The sequence below is a fragment of the Lutzomyia longipalpis genome, chromosome 2, assembly GCF_024334085.1.
Source record: "Lutzomyia longipalpis isolate SR_M1_2022 chromosome 2, ASM2433408v1".
Classification (NCBI taxonomy): Eukaryota; Metazoa; Arthropoda; class Insecta; order Diptera; family Psychodidae; genus Lutzomyia; species Lutzomyia longipalpis.
In genome coordinates this window covers 17,626,706-17,650,562 of record NC_074708.1, presented here as the reverse complement: position 1 = coordinate 17,650,562, position 23,857 = coordinate 17,626,706, and the positions used below count along the sequence as shown (strand labels likewise).

At 38.5% G+C, this 23,857-nt stretch overlaps 1 protein-coding gene across 3 annotated transcripts in view; it reads left to right on the top strand.

Moving 5' to 3' along the window:
• Positions 1 to 23,857, top strand: part of LOC129791070 (protein nubbin-like) — a 78,826-nt gene that overhangs the window by 37,046 nt on the left and 17,923 nt on the right. For 2 of the 3 annotated variants that reach the window (XM_055828988.1, XM_055828989.1), the window contains exons 4-9: positions 454 to 936; positions 14,349 to 14,396; positions 21,690 to 21,781; positions 22,431 to 22,769; positions 23,175 to 23,728; positions 23,797 to 23,853. In XM_055828988.1, the coding sequence (XP_055684963.1) occupies positions 454 to 936; positions 14,349 to 14,396; positions 21,690 to 21,781; positions 22,431 to 22,769; positions 23,175 to 23,728; positions 23,797 to 23,853 (1,573 nt within the window). The remainder of the gene's footprint in view (positions 1 to 453; positions 937 to 14,348; positions 14,397 to 21,689; positions 21,782 to 22,430; positions 22,770 to 23,174; positions 23,729 to 23,796; positions 23,854 to 23,857) is intronic. The other variant, XM_055828990.1, reaches the window with a different exon arrangement.

Genomic DNA, 23,857 nt, shown 5'->3' with positions numbered 1-23,857 from the left:
CCATTTTCCACCTCATTGCGTCGTTTTCGTGCACCAAAATCTCCTGCACGACCGCTCGAGGGGTTCCGAAATTCAAAGTGAAGGACTTGGAATGAGGTGGATACCCCAAGAAAAAAACATCAAGTGGTAATTTGATTTGAAGTCCTTTGCTGCAAAAAAATGTTGATGGCCCCGGGGGAGGGTGAGGGATATTTAAAGGGAAAATCGGTGAAGCGATCAACCCTAAATGCATGTCCCCAACGCCATTTCGTATTCAAGTGTCCTACTTTGAAATCATCTGCTAGAGACAGGATCCGAGACAAGGAGAACTTTCAATGGTTATTCAATTGATTCTGGGTTAGGGGGAAAACATCTTCTGCCCTTCTTTTCCTTGCCAAGACACCACAAAAACCACCCACACCCACCTCCTGCAGTGAAATAATCTAAAAAGGTTTTTTTCCATTTCTGTTCTAGCAGGAAAACTGTGGTTAGACAATGTTAGCGAGATGCAGTTGCGCCACCAACTTGCAGCAGCAGCCGTAGCCGCGGCAAATTGCACCCCATCAGCCTCGCGACCAAATCCACCCAATACCACCGCCTCCACCGCAACCAGCAGTCATTCCACCATTCAGCAGTCCATCACCAATAGCAATATACCTGTGCGAGAGCTAATGGCACAGCAGGAGGCGGCTAAGAGAGCACTAGCCGCGGTGGCGGCTACTACGACAACGACAACAGCCGCCTCGGCTCCCTCTTCGTCTTCGTCCTCACCCACGGGACTCACGGCGGCAACAGCGTCTCCAGGTCGTGAGCGGCCTTTCTTGCCAACTCACCTAGACCGAGAGCGCCATCTCATGCAGCCACGGCACGATGGGACCCGCGAGAAGTGTCTCAATAACAACGACCGAGAACGGGATCCTAGGTGCGATGGCTCGCAATCCAAGCCCAAGAGTCTAGGTGAGTTATTTTCAAATTTCACCCAGGTTGATTATTTAATCCATTTTTCAATAATCTTCAAAAAACAATGATTGAAGCACTAAAGCATATGCTTCATACATTTTAACGGAAATGAGATACAATAGAGGCGTGGTCTTTGTGTTTTTGGGAATAAAATTTCTCAGCTTGCTCATAATAAAAAAATGAAAAGTTTGACTTTTCTTGAATTTAATGATTGCCTGTAACATTTTCATCCAAATTTTTATCTATATGTCTATTTCACATTATTAAAGCCCTAAAATGAGTAAACTCCTTAACTTTAACAAAAAATGTTTTCACTACATTCAAACTTCCCTAAATATAAGGAGCTTTTATCACCGTTTTACGTTCTATTTAAATTCAATAAGAACTTTAGGATCAGGTAAATACATATTTTATAGCACGTCTCCTAAGTCGACATTCTAAGTGGTTTCAATAATCGAAAACTTTAAGTACTTTTGGTGATTTTCGGCTGAGTGCTCCCCATCAATTATTCACTGGTGGGTCAATTTGAAGTGCCATAAAATAAAATGTGTGAGAATTGCGACACGTGGGTGAGCTTTACCTTCTTCAAACGTACACCCACCCCTTGTTATTTGTCTCTCTCAGCCAATAGACAGCCAAGTACAGCAGAAATTGGCAAAAATACTCAAAGATGGAATTTCAAAATGAAAATTTATATATATCACAATTGAGAGACAGAGATTATTGATTTGCCCATAGGGACGTTGCCCAAGAGAGGGGGCAGGGCTCCTTGAGATCATTGTGAAAGTTTTCGTGCTCAAGCGCGCCAATTAACGTCACCACTTCTGTCACCATCTGCAATTTTTCGTAATTTATAGAGACACACAGGTCACCTGAAATATAGCCATAGAACCATTAAATATTTCTTTAGTATCAACCTCTGTATACAATGTATAAGGAGAGAACACCGGGATCATTTTCACTTTTCAATTCATTTTCACAGTTCTATTGGTTTTTGGTTTGATGCTGTGGGGGATTGATTGAAATGGCCGCATTGAATGAAGATGAAAGGATAAGACTTTTTAAGGGGTGAAAACCACCCCCGATAGGTCCCCCATTTTAAAATCACTCGCCTTATCAGTTTGCCTTCAGCCATTCAGGGTGCGGGCTATCCAATGGCGGTGATTTTTATCTTCTCACAACCCTTATCTCGCAAACCATTCCGCTCCCACCACCCCCAGAATTCATCCCACTCCCAGTGTAGAAATATTCTCAAGCCCTTTTGCTCAAATGTACCGAAAAATTGCGCTAATTGAAATTGTCTCTCAATTGAGGGATTATTTATTAATATTTTTTCGTCTAACCCCATTTTGGGATTATGGGGGTAATTTGAGGCCATGAGTACGACCAACTGAAAACGGCGCAGGGAAAAAAATCATGAAAATTCTAAGGGAATTGCGCAAAAAAACATCAAACACCACCCCTTTCCCATCTTCAGCCACCCGTAGAAAATTCGACAGCAATTTTTCCACCAAAAGCCCCTTTGAATGGGGTTGGGTATTCCGTTTAACTGATTTGAATGGGAAATAAAAGACTTTGGTCGTCTTGTTTGTGTGTGCACAATAAATTGAATGAGTCCGCATCGTGCCGAAGTGGGTGGGGGGCGCCCAAAGAGATGAATGTGAAAAGAAAATTCGATCAACTTTTTCCCCAGCAATTCCACCAATGTTATTTGAAGAATTCTCTGTTCATTGAGAAAGAAAAATGGTTGCAAATTTTATACAAACAGGGGGAGAGAACTTTTCCTATATAACGCACCAAGGAGGTGCGGGAAATGCCTCCGATTGAATGCTAAAGTGCACATTGAAAATGTTTAACAAGCAAATTATCTTGCTCATGCCTTAAATCTTGGACCCTTCGACATACGGGTTGATTTAAAAGTTCAAGCATATGAATGGGGGATTGAAGTAATATTTTAAGAATTTTTATTAATCTTTATGACCTGAAATATCCTCAACAAGAACTTTTGGGTCAACTTTCATAAGTTAGTGCTTTCCTTTTGGGTGAATATGGGGAGCACCATCTTGAAGTGACATCCCTCTGGTCACTTCTAAACTCTCTGTTTAGGGTCACCCTCAACCTCAGGCACGGAATGCACAAAAGTGGGTTGACATTTTTATTTTATTAAAGACATTTTCAACAAAAAAAAGGAACTTTTCCTCCTCGGACATGGGGTTGACCCTCTCGTATATTTCACATCACCTCACCCCCAAACTAACAACAACAAAAATCCCAGATTCGCGTGTATAAATCCCCGAACTTACAAAAAATCCGGGTGTGAACAAGAACTTTGGTGATGAGGGGTGACATGGACAGCAGGGGGCTCTCCTTGAGGATTTCCATTCCTCATAAACTGCAAATGTACAAGAAACAAACCTCTCATGTCATGTTTTACATTTTTTTGCCGTGCACCCCTAAGAACTTTTACTCGGTGAATGATTCGCTGGTGAGAGTGTGAGGGAATTCGGTTGCCAACCCCCGTGGAAGGGTTGGGTATGTCACTGGAATTTATAGACTCAAACAAGATGTAATTTTTCCTCACAAATACACTACATATAGGCCCCGAAAATCCACCCTTCACCATTCAAACCCCTTTTTCTTTTTTGTCATCCCCTCAAACTCCTCTAGCTGGTTCTTGGCGGGAGGTTTGGGGCGATGAAATCTCACAAAACCCCTAAAAGGCTGTTTATTGTATTCTCTACACTCTTCGAGATATAAACATGCGGGTCAAGAACTTTTTTTTCTCTAACATTTTTTTGTCCATGTCCACCTTATGGTGGAAATCACTCTAAATGGCAAAAAGGGGTGTGGAGGGATGATGAGGAGTGTGAGAGGGTAGAATTGCGAAAATTGAAATTACATGAAACACTCACACGAAAGATGTGGGGGGTAAAAATAAAAGTTTTAATGGATCTTCTTCACTGCATGCTCCCCTCCATGATGCCTCCTGGAAGTTATCCAAGTGCGGAGAACCTCATACCTCCTCACAAATTCTCATTCTCAACCCCCATCCCATACCATTGAGAGAGAAATTTATATTCAATTTCGCACAGAAAAGGATATTTATCAATTTTATCAGGGACATAATGGATTGTTCTCGCTTGGAAATTCAAATGAAATACTCTCATAGTGGATTGGCCCACGTTCAAAACGAAGACTTTTCCATGGGTATTTTCCAATGTATTTCCCATTTAAATTCAAATTTATAATGGTTGAGTCTCATTGGAAATTGTAAATAGTTCGGGTGAAGCATACCAAAAATTGCCAATTGATTCCACTACAATATTCAAGAATATTCTGTGACGCTACACTGCGCTTTCACATCCAATCCACTTTCCACTTACTAGCTATTCCACCCCCCAAAGAATACCCCCAGAATAGACGAGTTTTAAGCCACACTCCATGAAATTCTAATGGATCCAATGGGTAGGAGGGATGAGGATTCACTCGTTGAATCTTCCATAGCTTTGTTTCTTTATTCAAATTGGGGGGTACTCGTTAGTCAATCTGCATCTAAATTCAAGATGGTGTTTAACATATAAGAGATGAAAGGAAAGACTTGTGAGTTTGCAGATTGCTCGTAAATCATGATTTTTTTTAAAGAGACTTCATAAAATTTTTATTTCATTTATAATTTTTTGAAATTTCTTTTGTAAATAATAAGAAATTTTATTTAATTGTAAAAAAGGGATAAAAGGGATACTTTTTTAAATAAATTTTATGTCTGGGGGCTGCAGGGATAATCTTCTGCTTGACATCTCTGAATAACCTAAACATATCGGATAATTAAGAAAGATAACCTTTTTGCTTACTAAAACAATTTTTTTTATGAAAAAAGAAAAGTTTTTAAGTAAAAATATAAAGCATTGAACTATCAAAAACATATAGCAGTTCCGAGTTGAATTACAAAGCGAGTTCGTGGCAATATTGGAAGAATAATAAAATGTAGCAGAGCACTACCCCTTTTTGGGTATAGGGTGAGGTGGTCGCGTATGGGAAAGAGGAGTTTCGGGCAGTTGAATGAGGGATGGGAGTTGAGTAGCGGAAATTGAAGTGAGTTTGCTGTTGAATTCCAAATTTATGTATACAAAAGGTTTTCGTGCTGGCCCCACGCGAGGGCCTATATCAAAGTCAATAGTCAACCCTCAGAGGGATATAAAAGAGCTATTTCCTTCCACTTTGAATATAAATTACACCGGCCATGGTCCAGCGCAATCTCCTTGAGTTTGGATAAAATAAAATAGCAGAAAGAGAGAGAGAGCGGAGCACTAAATTAGGGGCGCGATTTTATCAAAATTATCGAATTGATCATTATGGGGTCCATTGAGGGCGACCCACCTTCTTGGGTATTACCTTCATCACTACAGCCCTCACCCAAGGGAAAAAAATAAGTTATTTATGTTAAAGTACATGGAGAATAAAAGGAGCAAAGGTGGGTTATAAAATTGAAGACAAAGTGGTGAGTGTCTTGAAAAATTTACAGCTCACTAAAGGGTGGGTTTTAAATGGGGGAAGAAATAGAAAGAAACTGGCACAATTTCCATTCAATTTCCCCCACAACAATGTCCAGCCTCACATTTTGCACACATCACCCTCATTCGGAGGGAAATGCATTTTATACAGTTGCAATGGGAATGGTCATTTGAATTCCCCAGCAGCCAATTCAATCAGCAATTCTGTGTCTTTGGGAATAAATTTTGTAAGTAAGTCATGTCACCGTGTATTTGTTTGCCAATTTTCTATTTCAACACGACACAAGAAAAATACCATCATGTGGGGGTGGTGGTGAAGTCGACGACAGAATTGTCAACCCTCTGTATGGTGGAAAAAAAGAGAGAAAGGCCCTTATTTTGTTTGATTACCCCCATTTGTGATTTGGCCCCATCAAATGTAATTTATTAACTGATTTTATGTCTCGCCCCCAACGCAGTATGATGATTTTAGTGAAATTGCGCTGAAATGTCTGTGGTCACCACGTGAAAGACTTTTATGTTCACCCCAGAGGACGTGCTCAACATGGGTTTCATTAAATTTTCACAATTTCAAAGTCAACCCCGAATGACTTTGCCAGAAAATGCAATGTGGATATATTTTTTTCTTGGATATTCATAAAAATTCAAGAAAGAAGTCAATATTATGTTTTCAGTCAGAATTTATTTGAGGGGTTTATTTTTGAAATTAAAATATTTATTTAAATTATCTTTTTAATTTAAGAGTTAGAGGAATCTTTTAATCATAACTATTATTCATTGAGATCAAAGTTGAGCATTATTTTCAACGGTCATCTAGAGAATTCAATATGTACATAATTTTTAACGGTCAAACCCAAGCAATGACCGTCTTCGCAATTAAGATATCACCTTCAAAAATAATTTTATAGATCAATCTTTCAGTTTGGCAAAACAATCCTCCCGCCTTTTAAATCATCGGCTCACCTTTCATAGAGACCCCCCTCTTGATGGACCATTGTTCGGGTTCGAAGGTGATTATTTATTAGGAAAAATTGAATATAAATTTCAATATGAGAAAATTGGTGGCACACGCAGGAGGGTGCTTTTAGCATTGTTGGGTGCCGCATTGATGGAAATTGGTCCTTTTTCCCCGTTTGTTTCTAGCGTGGACAGGGGTCAAGCATTCGATTGGCAACATCTGGACCCATTTACATTTGTCTTCTCCATTGTTCATCTCACACGATTTGATTCCACCCTCACCGGCTGGAGAGTGATGCATTTGGGGCGTTTATTCATGGGCAAAATTCTAAAGAATATAAATAACCTCTGTGCTGTGGGCACTTCATAAATCTCACTCTCCAGCTGGAAGGGAGTTTTTAGGTATTGTCAGCACCTCTTTGACCGCCGAATGGGACAAATCACGCACATATAATGGTGATGAGGATGCCCCTACCCCCCAATATACCTACCTACCTACCTATATATATGTGTAGCCTTAATTCATTGCTGATGGATTCCACGGTTGATGCGCGCGAAATTAATTGATTGCAAAATTTGCCTTGGAAACCACCAACGATGGAGAATGTCTGCAGTGTCGCGACCCGATCGTATTTCTCTTTCTCGCCATTGTCCTTTCTCTGCTATATTGTACCTAAATTGTTGTTGCAGATTATTGATTTTATATGTATCCCAACTAGGGTGGTCTGTACCGCTGTCGATTGCTGTATATATATATATGATTTTTATACGTCTTTTCTTCTCTGTGCCATACAACGGTTGGTGATTCAATGTGGCCAACTTGCTACTTACACTCCACCAGCAATTTTCCACACACAGCGCGCCCCGGTCTGGATGATTCGCCTTCCTTTCCCTCCGCGCGCCCTAAGCATTGCTATACACACAGCATCGAATGGACCGACAATCATCAAGTGTAGTACACATTTTATCTATATAGATATCGCAAAAGTGGCGATTGTATTTGTTTTGTCATTATTTTGGAGGAGGTTGTCGTGACGTGGAATACATTCTGTGAGGGCAGGAAATAGAAGGAGAGGATATTCACGATGGGCTCGCACACATTCACATTGAATTATTGATCGTTTGGACTCCAACTGACGGTGTGTGGCATAAATAATAATTCCATACGAAGGAGGAATTAATTAAATTTCTCCTCATATCATTTGCACACGGAGCGCGATTCTCCACCTTACGGCAATTTCTTCTCCCCACCTTGTGCCACGGTAAATGGCGAGCAGACGCAGCATAAAACGATTGACTTCAATTTGGGCGAACAAGAGAAAAGTGAAGGACGCGTTCCTGAAAAAAAAACTCCCCAATAAAGTAATTTCCAAGACACTTTTCTTACCACTAAATGCGTGTCAATGAGGGGTCTGCACACTGGGACCACTGGTACAGTAGTCGGGGATATGGTTAAAAAATGAATAGAGCAATTCTTGGATATAATCTCGTTCTCTTCTTCCGTGGTCTAGCTCTGTAAAGGCATTGCGTATGAGGAAGTGTTTTTTAACGTAGTTTATGAAAATAATGAAGAAGGAAATTCTGTTGCAGGAATCCATAAATTGAATTAAAAACTTTCTTTTCTATGCACAAAAATTTGAAGAAAAAAAATTCAATTTTTCGTATCATATCACGCTTGAAGCACATTAACATTCACCTTTCGTTCATCCCTCTTGGTTAGTAGGCAAAAATTTAAAAAGTGTCGTCGAGCAGTCCTCCTAGTTTCCTTCCTTTTGATCACTTTCTCTCCTCTAGTGCAATTATGTTTGACTTTTTTACGATTTTATTGACCGTACATGGGATATTTTTTTACGACTTCCGACCCGGTCATATTTGCCAAATTTGTACTGAAAGAACGTTCTACGAACTCACCGCGCTGTATGTAAAAAAAAAGTTTCCATGAAGGTATAGGCTAGAAAAATGTTTGAGAGAAAAAGAAAGATTTGCCTGAAGAATGCGAATAATCTCTCGATTTTTTACGTCTTGCCCAAGATATTTCTCGAAGAAAAAAATATACTATGAAGTTCAGGGATGCTTTTAACCCACCACCTGCTCACCTTCTAATCCACAGAGCTATCAATCCCCGACAACAATCCCCGTATATTGCATCAAATCCCTCTCCTTTCTCTGAATTATTGCGTGTTTTTTTGCCCAAAAAAATCGCGTGAGAACGCTTTCGTCCTGTCAATGTTTTTTTGGGGTGCAATATTCCAATTTAAAATGCATATTGCATGGATTGAAAAATCTCCTTGTATTGTTCCCTTGGTGGATTTTTTTCTATCAAACTCCTTACATAATGCGGTAAAGTTTTTTTTTGGGAATTTTTACAAAAAAAAAATGAGAAGGGAAAAACGAAGAGGTGAAGACCCCAAAAACATTGAAATTCTCAAGCAAAAATCGTAAAACGGGGTCAGACGAATTTTTTGGGAGTTTTTTTCGCTTCTTCTCTTCTTGCTGTCTTTGGGAATTTCAGCCACAGTTGAGGGTAAATTTTGCCCATAACTTTTTTTTCCACTGAAATTTTATACTTATTTTTACATGAATTTGCCTCTCTGCTTCACCCTCCATATAGACAAAAATTCCCAATTTACCTGTAAAAAACATTTTCTTGCGCATTTTTTGCTTGTGTGTCACTTTGCTTCTTTTTTTCTAGGACGAAAGCCCATTGAGAGGTAAATGATTTATAGTAGAAGGTTCGTTTTTTTTCACTTCGAATGAGGGGTAGGTTTTCCGGAAAAAATGATGGCGAATTAAAAATTCAAAAAATCTACTGCGCATTCGCGAAATTTTCGCGAGAACGATGGAATATTTCCTCATGAAAGATTTAAAATGAGGCCACACCCACTCAGCATGTGATTTTATACGCGCTACCCCCCGTTCTGGCCTTTTATATTCAGCATATTTTATCCAGGCAGGCACACATATTTTCTTCGGTGCTGGTGAGAACCTAAAAAAAGGACGTCATCCCCTCCTTGTGCGGTATTTCATCCCCTTTCACTGTCATCCCCACTTCATACCCAAATCGTGGCAACTTTCGCGCGAATTTCGTGCAATTGTGTGCCACCTCGACGTCTTTTCTATATACTCACAGGATGTGCTTGTGTGTATGTGGTTGTGCCTGTATTGGGCGTCGGACCAACACATGTACACACACATGGGGTAAGTATATATTCAAAAAAGGGGTGGAAAGACGACATATAGGGGATGAAGAGTTTTCACTTGATTTGACTACACTCAGTTTTATGGAGGTATTTTTCGATATGCTCTCTCTCTCCTTTTTCCTTCGGCTCCTTTTGTGCCCTCTCCGGCACTGAAACGGCGCAGATATCCTCTTTTGCATCCCTCTCCGGCTTGTTCGGCTCTCTGCCTCAGGAGCTATTCGTCTTGAAAATCAACACAGCTCAGTCAGTTGCCATTGCTGAGCCATTGCGGACACACATCACAGGCAAAGTCATTTCCTTATTCGCTTCCTTACCGCATTAATTTACATCTTCCAAGACATTTGCATAGGAGTTGGTGCGTGTGCATAAAATTGGCATTAATTTACATAAATTTGCCACATATGCAAATTGATCGCGTGTGACGAATTAATAGTGGGACAGTTTTTTTTTGACGAATTTTCCCGCGTGTGTCGTCAACGGACGTGTGGGACGTCTTCGATGGTGGTGGCGAGACGGTTAATCGGCAATCGTGTAGAGGTCATCCCCCTCGAGATCACCCAATCTCATGCCACCGAATACACCCCAATCGACACACTGCTATGATGGTTCTCTACAAAGCACGGGCGTGGGGTGGTGGTGGCAGTCAGGAGGACAACAACAACTCCCTCAAGAGAGACATCCTACGAGGAGCACCATCCCAGTCCACCTTCTCTCATACAAGATGTACGTTTTTGGAAACTTTTTATCCACCACAAAAATCTCACTCTCTGTCCAAATCTGCCCAAATTATTTCTCATGTGTTCTACCTCCCTCGAAAAAAATGTTGTCCGTGCCAATTTAATTGGGAGCAACCTCCAGCATCGGTGTGATGATGATGAGGCGTCAGATGAAACCAATAAAACATGAAATCTCATTTGTAATTAAATTCATAAAGTACGCGCGGCTGTGATTATTCACGCAGCCACTAATTCGATTTCGGTGTTTGTGTGTGGATTTTGAAGTTTTGCGCCTTAATGACTGGGTACTCTAATACGTAACAATTTCAATAATTCATCTCATTTCCGACCTTTCATTCCATTTTTCTTCCTCCATATGAAAATGGAATTTTTGATTATGCTCACAAGACTTATGGAGCAGCTTATATGCCTAACATGTGGCCTCCGTATATTTACAATTGGGGCCCGAAATGTCAGCATTTATATACCTCCCAATATGTCGACTTAATTAAATCTTACGGTATTTTCATGTCATGTAAAAATTGTGTGGGAAGTTGTGATTAATCAGCAAAAGGAAGAAAAAGAATTTTCACTATTTAATACTCTCGGAAATTTTCTTTCTTGTCTTTGAGCGCAAAAAAATTTAAAATAAAGTTTTTTTTTCCAAAAAAATAAATAAAATGGATTAGATTTAAGGGATTTAAGGAACAATTTTAAAATTTCTTGTCCGAAACTTTAAGCATATTTGTTGGGAATTTACTTTGTGATTGATTTTGAAAAAAAAAAACATTTTACTCAAATTTTAAAACCCATTGTAATAAATGTGATTTTATTTTTAAAAATTATGGAATTAGAATTTATTTACAAAACTTTTTACAGAATAATTAAAATAATGAGCCTTATTCCAGCAACCAAGAAACCTTTGAAATTGTCTTGAAATCTTGAAATTTCAGTACAAAATTCAAAGATTTCAAGGATATCTTGGTCGCTGAATAAGATCCAATAATGGTCTATTTGTGAAATTTTTATTCGTTATGTATTTTTTAAGATAAAAAAGCATTATCCTAAATTAAATAGACTGCTGGTTAAATTTCTTTCAAAACTGTACCTATAGGTAGTTTTTTCTTTAAGAAAAAAACTTCTCCAAAATTCGTTGAACTTTTTTTTTTACTTTTTGAAAATTGATTCCTACGACTACGACAATTGTGTACAGATGCGACGGTTCTTCAATGCTCGTCATAATGCTTATTGATTTATTTTGACAAATTTCTATTGAAAATGAAGGAAAAGAAATGTTTCTTTGCACTTTTTGTGCATTTTATTTGCATTTCAGTCAATCATTCAATTGTAAAGTCACACAAAAGGAAACATTTCTTCCCATCTTTGCAGCACAAAAAAAATATATTTCTGAAGGAGGGTGGTTTGATTGCGATCAAAAAGTCTTCTTTCGTGAAATTTTATTCTCACATAATTACATTTTCGAGATATTTTGCTATCTGTCCGAAAATCAAATGGCTGAAAGGGCGGAATTTTCTCAATAACTGGTCGAATGGATGTGAAAAAAAATCCACGCTTCCAATTTCAAAGACAGAACACACATTTTTTCCACCAACATGTCCCCACATACCTTTTGTAGGAGTTAGTAAATTTAGTTTATATAGCACATAGATGTGGAGGGAAAAATGCATAAAATCAGAGGTAGATATCTTTGTAAATTGATGGGAATGGTTCTGATGAAAAGTATATGTATGTTAGGATGTTGAGGGTGAAAAAAAGGGACATGTGCACCTTTTGCTTCTCACTTCCATCCAATAATAAAATGTTTTTCGTGCACGGAATCCTAGAGTCATAATATAATTATTGTGTTTTCGATACTTCTTTTTCCTTTTTGTGCCTTTTTTAGGCGTCCTGGTAAAAAAAATTACGATCACCGTCCACAGGTAAAAATTTGAATACACCGTCTGCAGAAATTTGTCTCTCCCTATACCTTCCTGGTCGTCCACATTGGGCCCCTGAACAAAAAAAAAATCTTCCCTTTAGAGAAATAGCCGGAGGATCGTATCCTAAAATGCAAGGAGAAGGAGATCGGGATCTTTCGTGGCACCTTTTGTGCATTTTTGGGAATAATAAATAAATTTGAGATTTTTTTCTCCTCTCCTCACACAAAACCTTTGAGTTTTCTCTATCTATCTACCCGAAAACACTCGCATTTTTATTCCCTTTTCAAAAACATTTTCATAAGAGACATTGAATAATTTTTGTAGCCATCCCTTCGACTATGGAATTTCAAACAGACGCATTTTATGGGGTCACATTTATCTATTGATTTGCGAAAAATTATAGCATGACTTTTACTTTTTTCCACAAATCTTTTTTTTTTCATCTCACTGCAAGTTTTCTGTGAATTCATCTCCGGAGTGACAAATAGAAAGAAGATGAAAAAATAGCGCTCTTTTGCAAAAGTGATCAATTCATATTATGAAAAATGATGGAATCCTCTTTCGATATGTTTAATGTGACATCTATGACGAAGAATTTTATTATGTATTTTTATTCACCATCCACCCCTTCTTATGCTTCTTTTGGGATTTTCGATTAATTCATGGATTTTAGCGTAAAAGATGAATTTAGTTGAAATTTTTCATCATCTGGCTTTTCAATTATGAATTCTTATACAAAGACTACAAAGAAATACGTCAAGGGGATTACAAATTACAAATGTAAAAAAATTAGGATAAAAATATTTTGGGAAGAAAACTTAAAATTTAACCCATATTGTTCATTTATTTCGCACGGAAAAATTTATTTGTTGACTTTCATTTTCATAAAATTCAAATGAGTAAAGAGTTTTAGAGCTTTTCACACAAATTCTCAATAATTTTATTTGAGAATTTACTTTTCTAGATAATTTTAAAATCAGACTTCGTGAATTTTTTTTGGGATACTCATCAGTCATTGATCAGTCACATCTAAAAATTAATAAACTCCTTCGCAGTATTCCAAGAATTTCCCTCATTGATACAGTTCATTCAAAAGAACTTACGAGCCCCCTGAATTTGGGTTATTTTCTGCATTTCGTGTGCAATCGATCACAGAGAGGAGAGTCTATGTGCGAGGGTGAGAAATAGTCTCTGTGCAGAAGTTTAAACCTTGAGGGTTGCGCGTGGGGGAGGTTACTCTGTTTATTGTCTTAATTAAGAGCTGGATAAAATATGCCCTTTGATGGCATTGCACAGCAGAGTCGAAGCTATATTCCCCGAGACTATCAATTTTCTTTTGCGGATGGGGTGTACCTCCCTGCCTCCGTGCAAGATGTTAGTGTATTCTCTCCTTTTGCTGTTATATTTAAAAAGGGCCACACAAGTCCCATCTCCCTGGAGAGTCGTTAATGTATAGGTAAATAGAGTGTCTTCATCTTCTGCCCACACACTCTCTCTCTCTATCGTATTCCACGCATATGGATATTGATGGTCAAGAGAGGGATGAAAACGGAATATCGTCCTGAATCCTGCGAGGGACACCATATGTAAATGCTCACTGAAAGAACACCCACACTATAAATAAAACTCCATCCCCTGTTTGCACGCAATGGTGTGGCGCTGAAGGGTGCGGAGGGGAATGATGGGAAATGGAATGGACACCCTCGAAGGCCTCACCATGTTATCCACCCAATGAATATTCATGTGATTTAGAGATGCACCATCCTCCGTGGTCTCTTCTGCGCATTTTCCATCCAAAAGTACCATCTCAGCTTGTTATGGGTGATATCGCAAGGAGACACGCGCGACTGAAAGGTCGAGGGTGGGTGTGTGTGGCTCCTGGTCAGGCAGGGGAGAGTATGGGGGAGTTTGAGATCGAATTTGAATGTGAAAATGTACGCATCACTTATTCATGTGCAACTGGAGTATGTTTTCTTTTATGGGCCACTTTTTCCCATACATCTCCATTTGATGACCAACCATAATAAAATTCAACCACATGGCCGTCTGCACACAATAATTTTATTTATTTTTCTCTCTTTGCAGATCTAAGTCGAATACCCAAATCAACCCCCTCACCAGCACCATCCAATGGTAAGTGAATTTATAATTCTCTCTTTCTGAATATATTACAAAGGATATATATACCTTTTATCCTTCTTTGTTATATGTTTCTCGATGTATAAATTGCGTAGAAAAGTCAATCATAACGCGTCCAGTTATAAGAGTTGGTGTCCCACAACGTGCAAAAGTTTCTTTATGCGTTTTAATACCATTTGTGAGCAGTATTAGTAGGCAAAGTTGACTTTTTTTTTGTAAATTCGGCAATTTGATGCATAAAAATGGTTATATCTCTGGTTCTATAAGATCTAAAGAAATTTCTTGACTAGTTTTGGAAAGGTATTAATACAGGCTATAAATTGACATAAATTTCAATAATTTTCAAGGTCACCCCCAGAATACAAAATGGCGGATTTTTGTTTCACCAAAAGAGTTTTTCTCATTTTTCGTCCTGAAGGAATGGTTCTAGAGGTTTCTGATGTTCTAGAAAGTTGTAGAGAATCAAAAAACCTTTAATTTGATACCAAATTGAACAAAATCGGTCAAGCAGTGCTGGAGATATGGCTCTTAGAACTTTTCAAATTCAAGAATTTTTCAAATGGCTATATCTTCTAAACGGCGACATAGATTTTCTTCATTTTTGGACTGGTGCAAGATTATTAGTCCTACTACAACATATCAAAATTTAAAAGATTTGCCTAATGGGGATTCGGAGATATTGCCCCTTAAAGTTAGGCAATTTTTGTTTTTGATTTTAGCGCCTCTTGCGGTAATTTTTGGAACTTAGAATGTTCTAGACAGTTGTAGGGCTTCTCAATACCTTTCATTTGATACCAAGATGGTCAAAATCGGTCAAGCCGTTCTCGAGTTATATTGAAAAAACACTTTTTGCTTTAGGCCGCCATATTTGCTAAACCGCTTGACCGATTTTCAAGTATGAATTTTCGATGAAAACATCTCACTGAGCTCTACAATATACTAAAATTTCAAACCTCTAGCTATAAGGAAAGTGATTGACGGTATTTCAAAATGGCGGACGGCGGCCATCTTGGATTTTGAAAATGCGAAAAAATGAAATTTTACACCCACATTTTTATAGAAAACTTCAAACCCGAAGTCTCTATCTGTTACCGTTCTCGAGCTATAAGGCAAAGTTTAGCGCACCGGCCGGCAGGCCGGCCGGATCAAAAATTTTCCACCACCATTTTCGTAATGTGGGATGTCTAAAACGTGCTCATACAAAGTTTGAGCCCGATCTGAGGTGGTCGGTTTTTCCGACGATTACAATACTTGGTGTTGGCCACGAAGTGGAACACCAACTAATATGTAAAGAATGGCAATGTGGGTTTGCATGAAAAGTAATGCCCAATATGCTATTACTACGTTGTGATCCTGATAAGACCTTCTTCAGGACATTAAATTCATTTAAAATACTTTTTTTATATAGTTATAAAATCCTTCAAGTTAAATTAAGTTCTTAATCTCTTTCTTACTGATTCAGACAATTTCTACTTTTTGTATTTTACTTAAAAATAAACGTCTTCAACCCTAAGAACCATTCATGTAACGTAGAGAATATTTAAATTCTCTTTTTCCGGATTTAAGCAAGGGTTTTTTGGAAAAAAATTCCTCTCAGACTTCTTTTTTTTTTTCTCTGAATAATTCCTTAAACACTCAATAGCCCTTTTGCGGTTCCATCTGAAGAAATCTCTTTGCTTTTTGTCTTTTACCGAAAACTGTGTCAAAATGCAAATGTGGAAAGAGCCCCATGGCACTTCCTTTTGCATCTCATCCAACAATTGCCATTTGTGGGATCAAATGAATAAATTTGAATAAATTTGCGTGTGTTTGTTCAAACACACGTCGAGGATTAAGAGAATTTAAAAATGATTCCCTTGAGATGCTTCTTTGTCATTCAAATAGTTTTTCTTCTTCATCAAATTGAAAAGAAATCATCAATATTTTTGGGTTTTTGTGCAACGATGCATTTTGTGAGTCAAAAATATCCCAATAAGAGTCTTTGTTACCATTCGCTTGCATCCAAAAGAGGAAATATTCAAAGTTTTAGGGATAGATTTACCTGCAGACTATGAGGAGAGTCTTGTAGGGATTGTGTGCTTCCCTAAACACGAGTCAAACACACTTCCTTGAGTGGCGTGAATTCTTCATCAGAGGGCAACCCTTTGGGATAGAGGGAAGGTGAGAAAGATAAGCGCGTCAGCCACAAATTAAATGTTGATCGTCGATTTTTTCCCTTCCTCACTACAAACATCGCGAGGTGTGGAAGAAGTGGTTGAAAATAAATCAACAAGCTTCTCAAATTGAGTAACGAGGTTTGGGTAAGAAGAAAGGGGTTCATGACGGTAAACAGGTAAAAATGACGACACGTGTCTAACAATGATGATCCATAGATAAACTCACCTCATGTAAATTTCGCTTTTACGGTGGTAATGTGAGGGATAAAGGGGAGAGACGAGAAGTAGCCTGAACGAGACCTTGAGGGGTAGACCAGAAAAAATTAAAATGCCACAAGTAGGACGTTTTTTGTTGTTCCGGAGCAAAAAAAAATACATAAGTAGGGTACCCTGAGCCCATTTGAATAATGTCCAGCACAGAAGATTTTCGTCCTTGTTCACTGTGGCCATCAATAGGGAATTTTTCGGGGTATTTATGCCACTGACCGTCCCTATGTTCATCCCCCAAAAATGCCGCGCTGCCGTGAGTTGTAAATCTGTGAAGCATGACAAAAGATTTGCTCTGCATACTAATGAGAAAAATCCCAAAATGATGGCGGCTATTTAGGGGAGGAGGGGAGGGTATGGAGAAAAATCCTCCGGGACTTGTGAGGTGCAATAAAAATTTGTTTGGATGGGTAATTTTTCCACCGAACAGCATCATCGCCAGACGATGATCAAGAACTACAACTCCCGCGAATTCTACCCAAATTATAATTCGACGAGATGGCAATAAAATCCACGATAATAAAACACGATACATAATAATCAGCTGAACGATGTGAATCTCTTTTTGATGATCGTGATTTTGCTGTTGCGGGAAGAATTTTAATATTATGTGCGTTCTCAGATGCACATTAAGAAGATAATTGTACGGATAGCATGAGGAGCTCAGGTTAGGGTTGGTTTATTTGTAGAGGCTGTGATTTTTATTTAATCATATTTAGGCTTTATCCTTTTATATTAATTTTTAATCAAGTATTTTTTTTTTTTAAATATTTGCAATGATTTCTATTCTTTTTATTGAAACTAAAAATTTCAGAAGAAAAAGAGTCTTCGCCTTTTTTTTCTTCCAACTTTCCCTTAAGTTCTTCATATAATTTTTCATGCATTTTTGCGACGAAACTCATAAAAATTCGAGGTTAGAATCAAGATAATTACCTATAAAAAATCTATTTTAATCAATCAAAATCTTACTAAAAACTCCTTTTCAATATAATTTAACGTGTAACAATATTTTCCAACCCTAATTCACCAGCTATTCCTTCAATTATTATTTCAATTAACAAATTCTGTTTAAACTCGATTACAATATCAGTACCCATTTCTTGTACACGGCACAAAAAGGGCAATGGATATGCTCAAAGATGCTGAAAAAATGAAATCACGCAGAATTTAATTATTTTTTAGTCAGAAGCGCTGCATTAATTCATCCAATGAATTAAAATTTAATGGAGTAGCAGCGCTAAGTCGTCCAAGTTTGTTCCTAGAATCGATTTTCTTTCTCTCTCTGCAAACATTTAATCGCCTTTTAGTTGGATCATTCCGAAAGTGCGTAGGTGGATTTATATGTTTCTAAATTACAGGGAGACGTATTCGTGGTCATGTGCAGCTACCATAAAAATGCACCCACCCCTCCGTGCAATGCACTTTTAACAGTTTTACTGGTAGTATGTGGAAAAATATCTTGAGCACGCTCTTTGCCTTTGGAGCTATCTTTTGGGAATCCTTTCGTTTTGCTAGTGGTGTGAATAATTTTCACCCTTCAGTTGCTTTCCATCCCTCGTTTTTTTTTCTTCTTTTATTCAACCCACTCCATATTGCTGGAAATTCCACCCCATTTAGAGCATGAAATTTAAATAAAATCCACTCCCAAAACGCACATCAATTTCAAGAGCCATTCTCACCTGTTTGATCGGGCATTCACAAAAAGGACGTCCGAGGGTGCGGGAGATGGTTTTTTAAAGTATATCGGGGCTGAGTGGTGAATTAAATCCATTTAATGGGTTAAAAGTGATGACTCTTTGACTCCTTTTAAATCCTTTTTGAAGCACTTGAAAAGAAGTCAGACCGCCGTGGTAAAGGGGTCAGACATTTGGATGAAGGAAATTGTGAAGAATTCATCCGGGTGCTGGCAATAAATTTAATTTATTCAAATCCACTCTTATATGTATTCCATACGATGAATCTCCGTGCCGGTCATAGTGTGGAAAATTCAAATGTTTCCACCACTGATTTTCCACGTACAAAACCACCCTTTTGGAACATTTATAATTCGCCAAATATGAACTGCACACAAGTGTGATTTCTTCAATTCCTCTCTCGTACCATCATATTTCTGGGGCGATGTAGGGAATTGCTCTCTGCAGCATCCACCTTCTCCGCTACAGCTAGCTACCCCCTCTATACATACTCTGGCATGGTCTCTCGGTCAACTTGTCCGAATCATTTGAATATGAACCATACGATGAATAATAAGTAGATCTTTTCCTTAGCAATGGAAATCACCGCAATAAAAATTCACTGCCACAATTCCAAAGGAACTCTCCTCCAATCCCCCAAATCACTCGCATTTCGGGGGGCTTTGGTGGTGTCCAGATTTTATGGTGTTACATTTAGTGAATATTAAAGTAATAAAAATGCAACATTTACATCTGATTTCTCCACAAGCCTCACAGTTCGCAGAGAGGAATTCAAGCAGATAGAAATGAATTGTTTTCTGAAGATTTTACAAAGATTTTTTGGATATAAATTATTTTGAGATTTTTTTCAAAATAATTTCTTCGTATTTTAAAAATTAAATCCTCATTAAAAATTGCAAAATTATTAATACTTGCAAGGAATCTTTTAAAAAGTTTTCATAAAATATATTTTTTTAATTAGTTTTTTTCCTAACCATTAAAAATACCCTAAATTCATTGAACTATCCTCAAAGAGGTTGGAAAATCATTTTGTTCCAAAATACAAAAAACCAATCTTGTTTGCGCCAAATGATATTGCAGAAAAACACAAGAAGAAAATATCTTTTTCTTGCACATTCATTTTCCCATCGCCATGGTGCAATGTGTGCAACCCATACTAAAAATTCGCAGTTTTTGCTAAATGGAGAAAACTTTGAAGCCCCTAGAGGAAAATTTTGTGTATATATAGCATGACCTACATACATTGTACCATGATAGATTTCTTTCTATCAAATTTCTTATGAGTAAAATTTTCTTTCACGAAAAAAAACTTCTTTTTGTCCGCTGCATGAAAGTTCGTTTTAATTCCCACAGAATATAATTTTAATGCGCAACATGGTGAGATATTGCAGTCAAAAATTTTAACCCCCTGTGGACACTTTCACGTGAGGTATTTATGGATGAAATAAGCCAATCAAAATTCACCCCTTTTCACTATTCTCATTTTTTTCTGCGGCGCGTCTAACGAGATATTTTGCTAATATATGAATAGATCTTGCTGCTTTTTTTCGTGGGGTTGGGAAGAAAAAACCTCCCTCTCTGCACCGTTTCAAATTTGCCTTTCTCTCTATTTTCCCACTCGCGCCAATTGCTGCTTTCCTTAATGGCGTTTTTTTCTAATGCATATTGGCGCATTTTGTATATATGTTCCAAATTGCTCAATGATGAATTGGATTTTATTGAAATTCCCAGAGAAAAAGGGGTTGAAAATCATATATTAAACTGTTTTGTCCAGGGGGATGTGAAGTAAGACAGCGCATTCCAATTGGTTTGGATGAATAAAAAAAACGGAGGAAGATAAATGGGAGAATGTGGCAGATGTGACTATATATTTCGATTATTAATAACAAATTTATAATTTATGGTAAATCAAAACTGATAATCCCTTTCTCCATGCTGATTATCGCAACGCGTAGAAGGGGGTTGTGAAATGTCCCAGGACAAAAAAGAAGAGGGTATCAAATGCCACGCGACAGAGATTTCAACCAATTGACAATGAGGAATCTATTTGGAAAAGGGGTGTGAATATAAATTCAAGTTTAAATTTCTCTTCCTTTACATTCAAATCGCGCCATATTCTCTGAATCACCCGCAGAAGAACCATCCCCCTGCTGAACAACAAATTTCAAACGAATTATCTCCCTCTAGCCGTCCACACCAAACCATTTCACAAACCATTCTTGTAAAGAAAATTTCTTCCATGAGATTGTGGGTAGCTGAAAAAAGGAAAATGAATTTAACCCAGGCATACATAGTTTGTTGACTACGAAGACCAGCCCGAGGGAGTGACCAGTGTTGCAAAGAAGATGATAAGGCGAGAATCAAGTCAAGTGGAAGATTGAATATTGGGGATATTTATTCATCCATTGCTTTGTAATGCAAAATTGCAAAAAGGGCTGGAGGATTCAATACGCAAACCTCTTTGGGAAATGGCTATTCAATGGGGTGAAAGTTATTAAACTTTCACCCTCATAATCGATCGATCACAAAACCCAGACGAATTGCTAATTGCAAAATGTTCACACTACTCTCCGGTCTTGCCTTTTGTCCTGTCTGTGACTCCCAAAAATGTACACAATTTGCCAGATTTCCCATCATTTATTAACTCTTTTAGATCTCTAGGAAAAGCCAATGTTTCTCTAATCCTTTGATAGATTAAAGATTAGAGCGTAAGTTATAAAAATTCTACCAAAAGTTGATTGATATCTTATATTGTTAAAATATTCCAGATTATTTGGAATTAATTTTTACTTTAAAGTTAGTGCTTGATGGAAAAATCTTAACCTTCAATCTCAATTTGAATTGTTTTTTGCATATCTATCTTTTACGTAGAAATGGGGGCGCCGGGTATCTTAACATTAGTCAATAAAAGTGTTTTTTACATGATATCCTTTTATTCAATTAAAATCCTTGGATCTCAATCTATACCTTTAATTATATACATGCTAAATGGTTTAATTATCACTTGACTCATTCACAATATAACTTTGCAATTTAATTAAAATTTCTCACGCTAGTGCCATATTCTTTGCATTCAGTGGTCGTTGCAAAAGTTGCAAATCTCATAGAAGATAATCTTTGGAGATTTCTTTCCTTTCTCATATTTGTATGTCTATATACTTCCTTTTCAGACGACGCAGATTCTGGCGATGAGCACAGTGAACGGGAACAATCACAGAGTCCACCACCACATCAGGATGACCGACCATCGGCACTAAATCTGGTGAGTATTCCTTCATCCTTTTCTTAGTTTTTTTTCCTTCTTCTTTGGAAGAAAATTTCTCTCTCTTGCGGTTGAGAAGTATAGAAAGGGTTGGGTGAAGTGAAATTAATCCCATAACTTATGGCAGTGAGTCTTTCAACTCTTCACCATCTCCTTGTGTGTGTGTCAAACTCCCACGAAATGCAATAAACGTATAAAGCTCCCTTTTGGGAAACATCATTATTCTTCGCATATAGTGGCGGAATAAAATATTAAAAGAGAATTCAAACACCCTTGGGCGAAAAGTTGGTCCACAGGCCACGATTTCAATCTCATTCTCTTTCCCCCTTTGATCATGACAAAGGAGATATGGGAAAGAGTTGTGCTCCGAGAGCTTCGGGGAAGACACAATGGGACCGCCTCATTTCAATCTCCTCTCCAATCCGATCTTTGATTTGATGAACGCGCGCTTTCTTCCTGCAATGTGAGGCGCACAGATTGTGTGTATGTGGCAGGCTGCCAAGTCAATTTTCCGGGGGCGACACGAGACAACAACTGACATGCTAAAAAGGGGTTCAAGGCGGCACGTGCCACTAAAATGAAATCTTCCGATCTCGATCACTCCTCGATCTCACTTTCGCTAATTGAGTCATTTTTTTTGGGTCAACAGGTGACTGACTCGCGACATACACCCTCTCCTGTATCCTCAAATCAGCAGCCACCACCAACGAGTGCTGCTGGTGGTGGCTTGGGAGCAGCCATTGCTGCCCTTCAGAGCCTACCACTTGCATCGCAGCTCCTGCTTCTCCAGAGTCACCTGGGTTTGAGTAATCTAGCTGGCCTATCGCCGCAGGATCTCAATACACTGCAACAAGCAACCCTTCAGCAACACATTCAGAACTACATGCTTATGCATGGTGGAAGTGGAGCTGGAGGTCTCAATGCCCAATCTGGGGCTACATCAGCGAACGCCCAGGCGGCTGCTGCACAGTTCCTAATGCAGAATCAGGTATGATTGTTTTTTTTTTTTTATAAATACTTAGCCTAAGCCAAATTCCTTGTTCTCCTGTCCTACCTCTCCCTTTAGCTTCAATATCCTTTAAAATCTCAGTTGAGGTCTCAATCAATCTATTATCGAGGAAGGCTACATATTTAAGTCCTTGCTTGATAGGTAATCCTTACCAACTAGTTGATTGAGTTTTGTTTCTTTGTTTGTGAATCCTCTTGCTTATGTTTTGTGTCTTGTGGAAAAGCTGCCGCAGACCTTTTCTTCATCTGCGGATGGAGCGAGATTTTCCCATCAGGTCAGATTCTATGTTGCAAATTGACTTGTTGAGCATCTCCAAAATAACTATAGCTTGTAAAATTCACAATGAAAATGAAGGAAATGCTTAAAGAGGATGTATTTTTGTAGGTTCATGCTGTGGCTCAGGCAGCTCAGCAGTTGCAAGCGCTCCAGAAGCAGCAGCAACAACTGAAATCGGACACTTCATCAGGGGGCGGAGTCATTGCAACAAGCTCCCCACTGCATAGCCCAGCGGGATCACCCGGGGGTCAAAACTCGACTGCCACGAGCCTCATGGGACCCAATCAGACCACACCACCAAATGTGGCTAGTCTCAATGTGGGTGGCATTTTGACACCCTCCACACCTGGTTCGGGCACTCATACACCCCAGATGCCAAAGTTGCAGGCTCCACGGGCTCTTGAGCCCTCCCCAGAGGAAACTACGGACCTCGAGGAGTTGGAGCAATTTGCCAAAACATTCAAGCAGCGTCGAATTAAGCTAGGCTTCACGCAGGGCGATGTAGGCCTAGCCATGGGAAAGCTATACGGCAATGACTTCTCCCAGACGACAATATCGCGCTTTGAGGCTCTTAATTTGAGCTTCAAGAATATGTGCAAACTGAAGCCTCTACTCCAAAAATGGCTTGAGGATGCTGACAGTAGTATCACGAATCCTGGAGGGTAAGTTCCTATCACAGAGTGTTTTTTCCGGCTAGAAGAATCAAATTTTTACTAAATGCCTTTTACAGGATGTTTGGTTCGAGCACACTCAGCAACCCTTTGACTACTCCGGAAACCATTGGCAGGCGT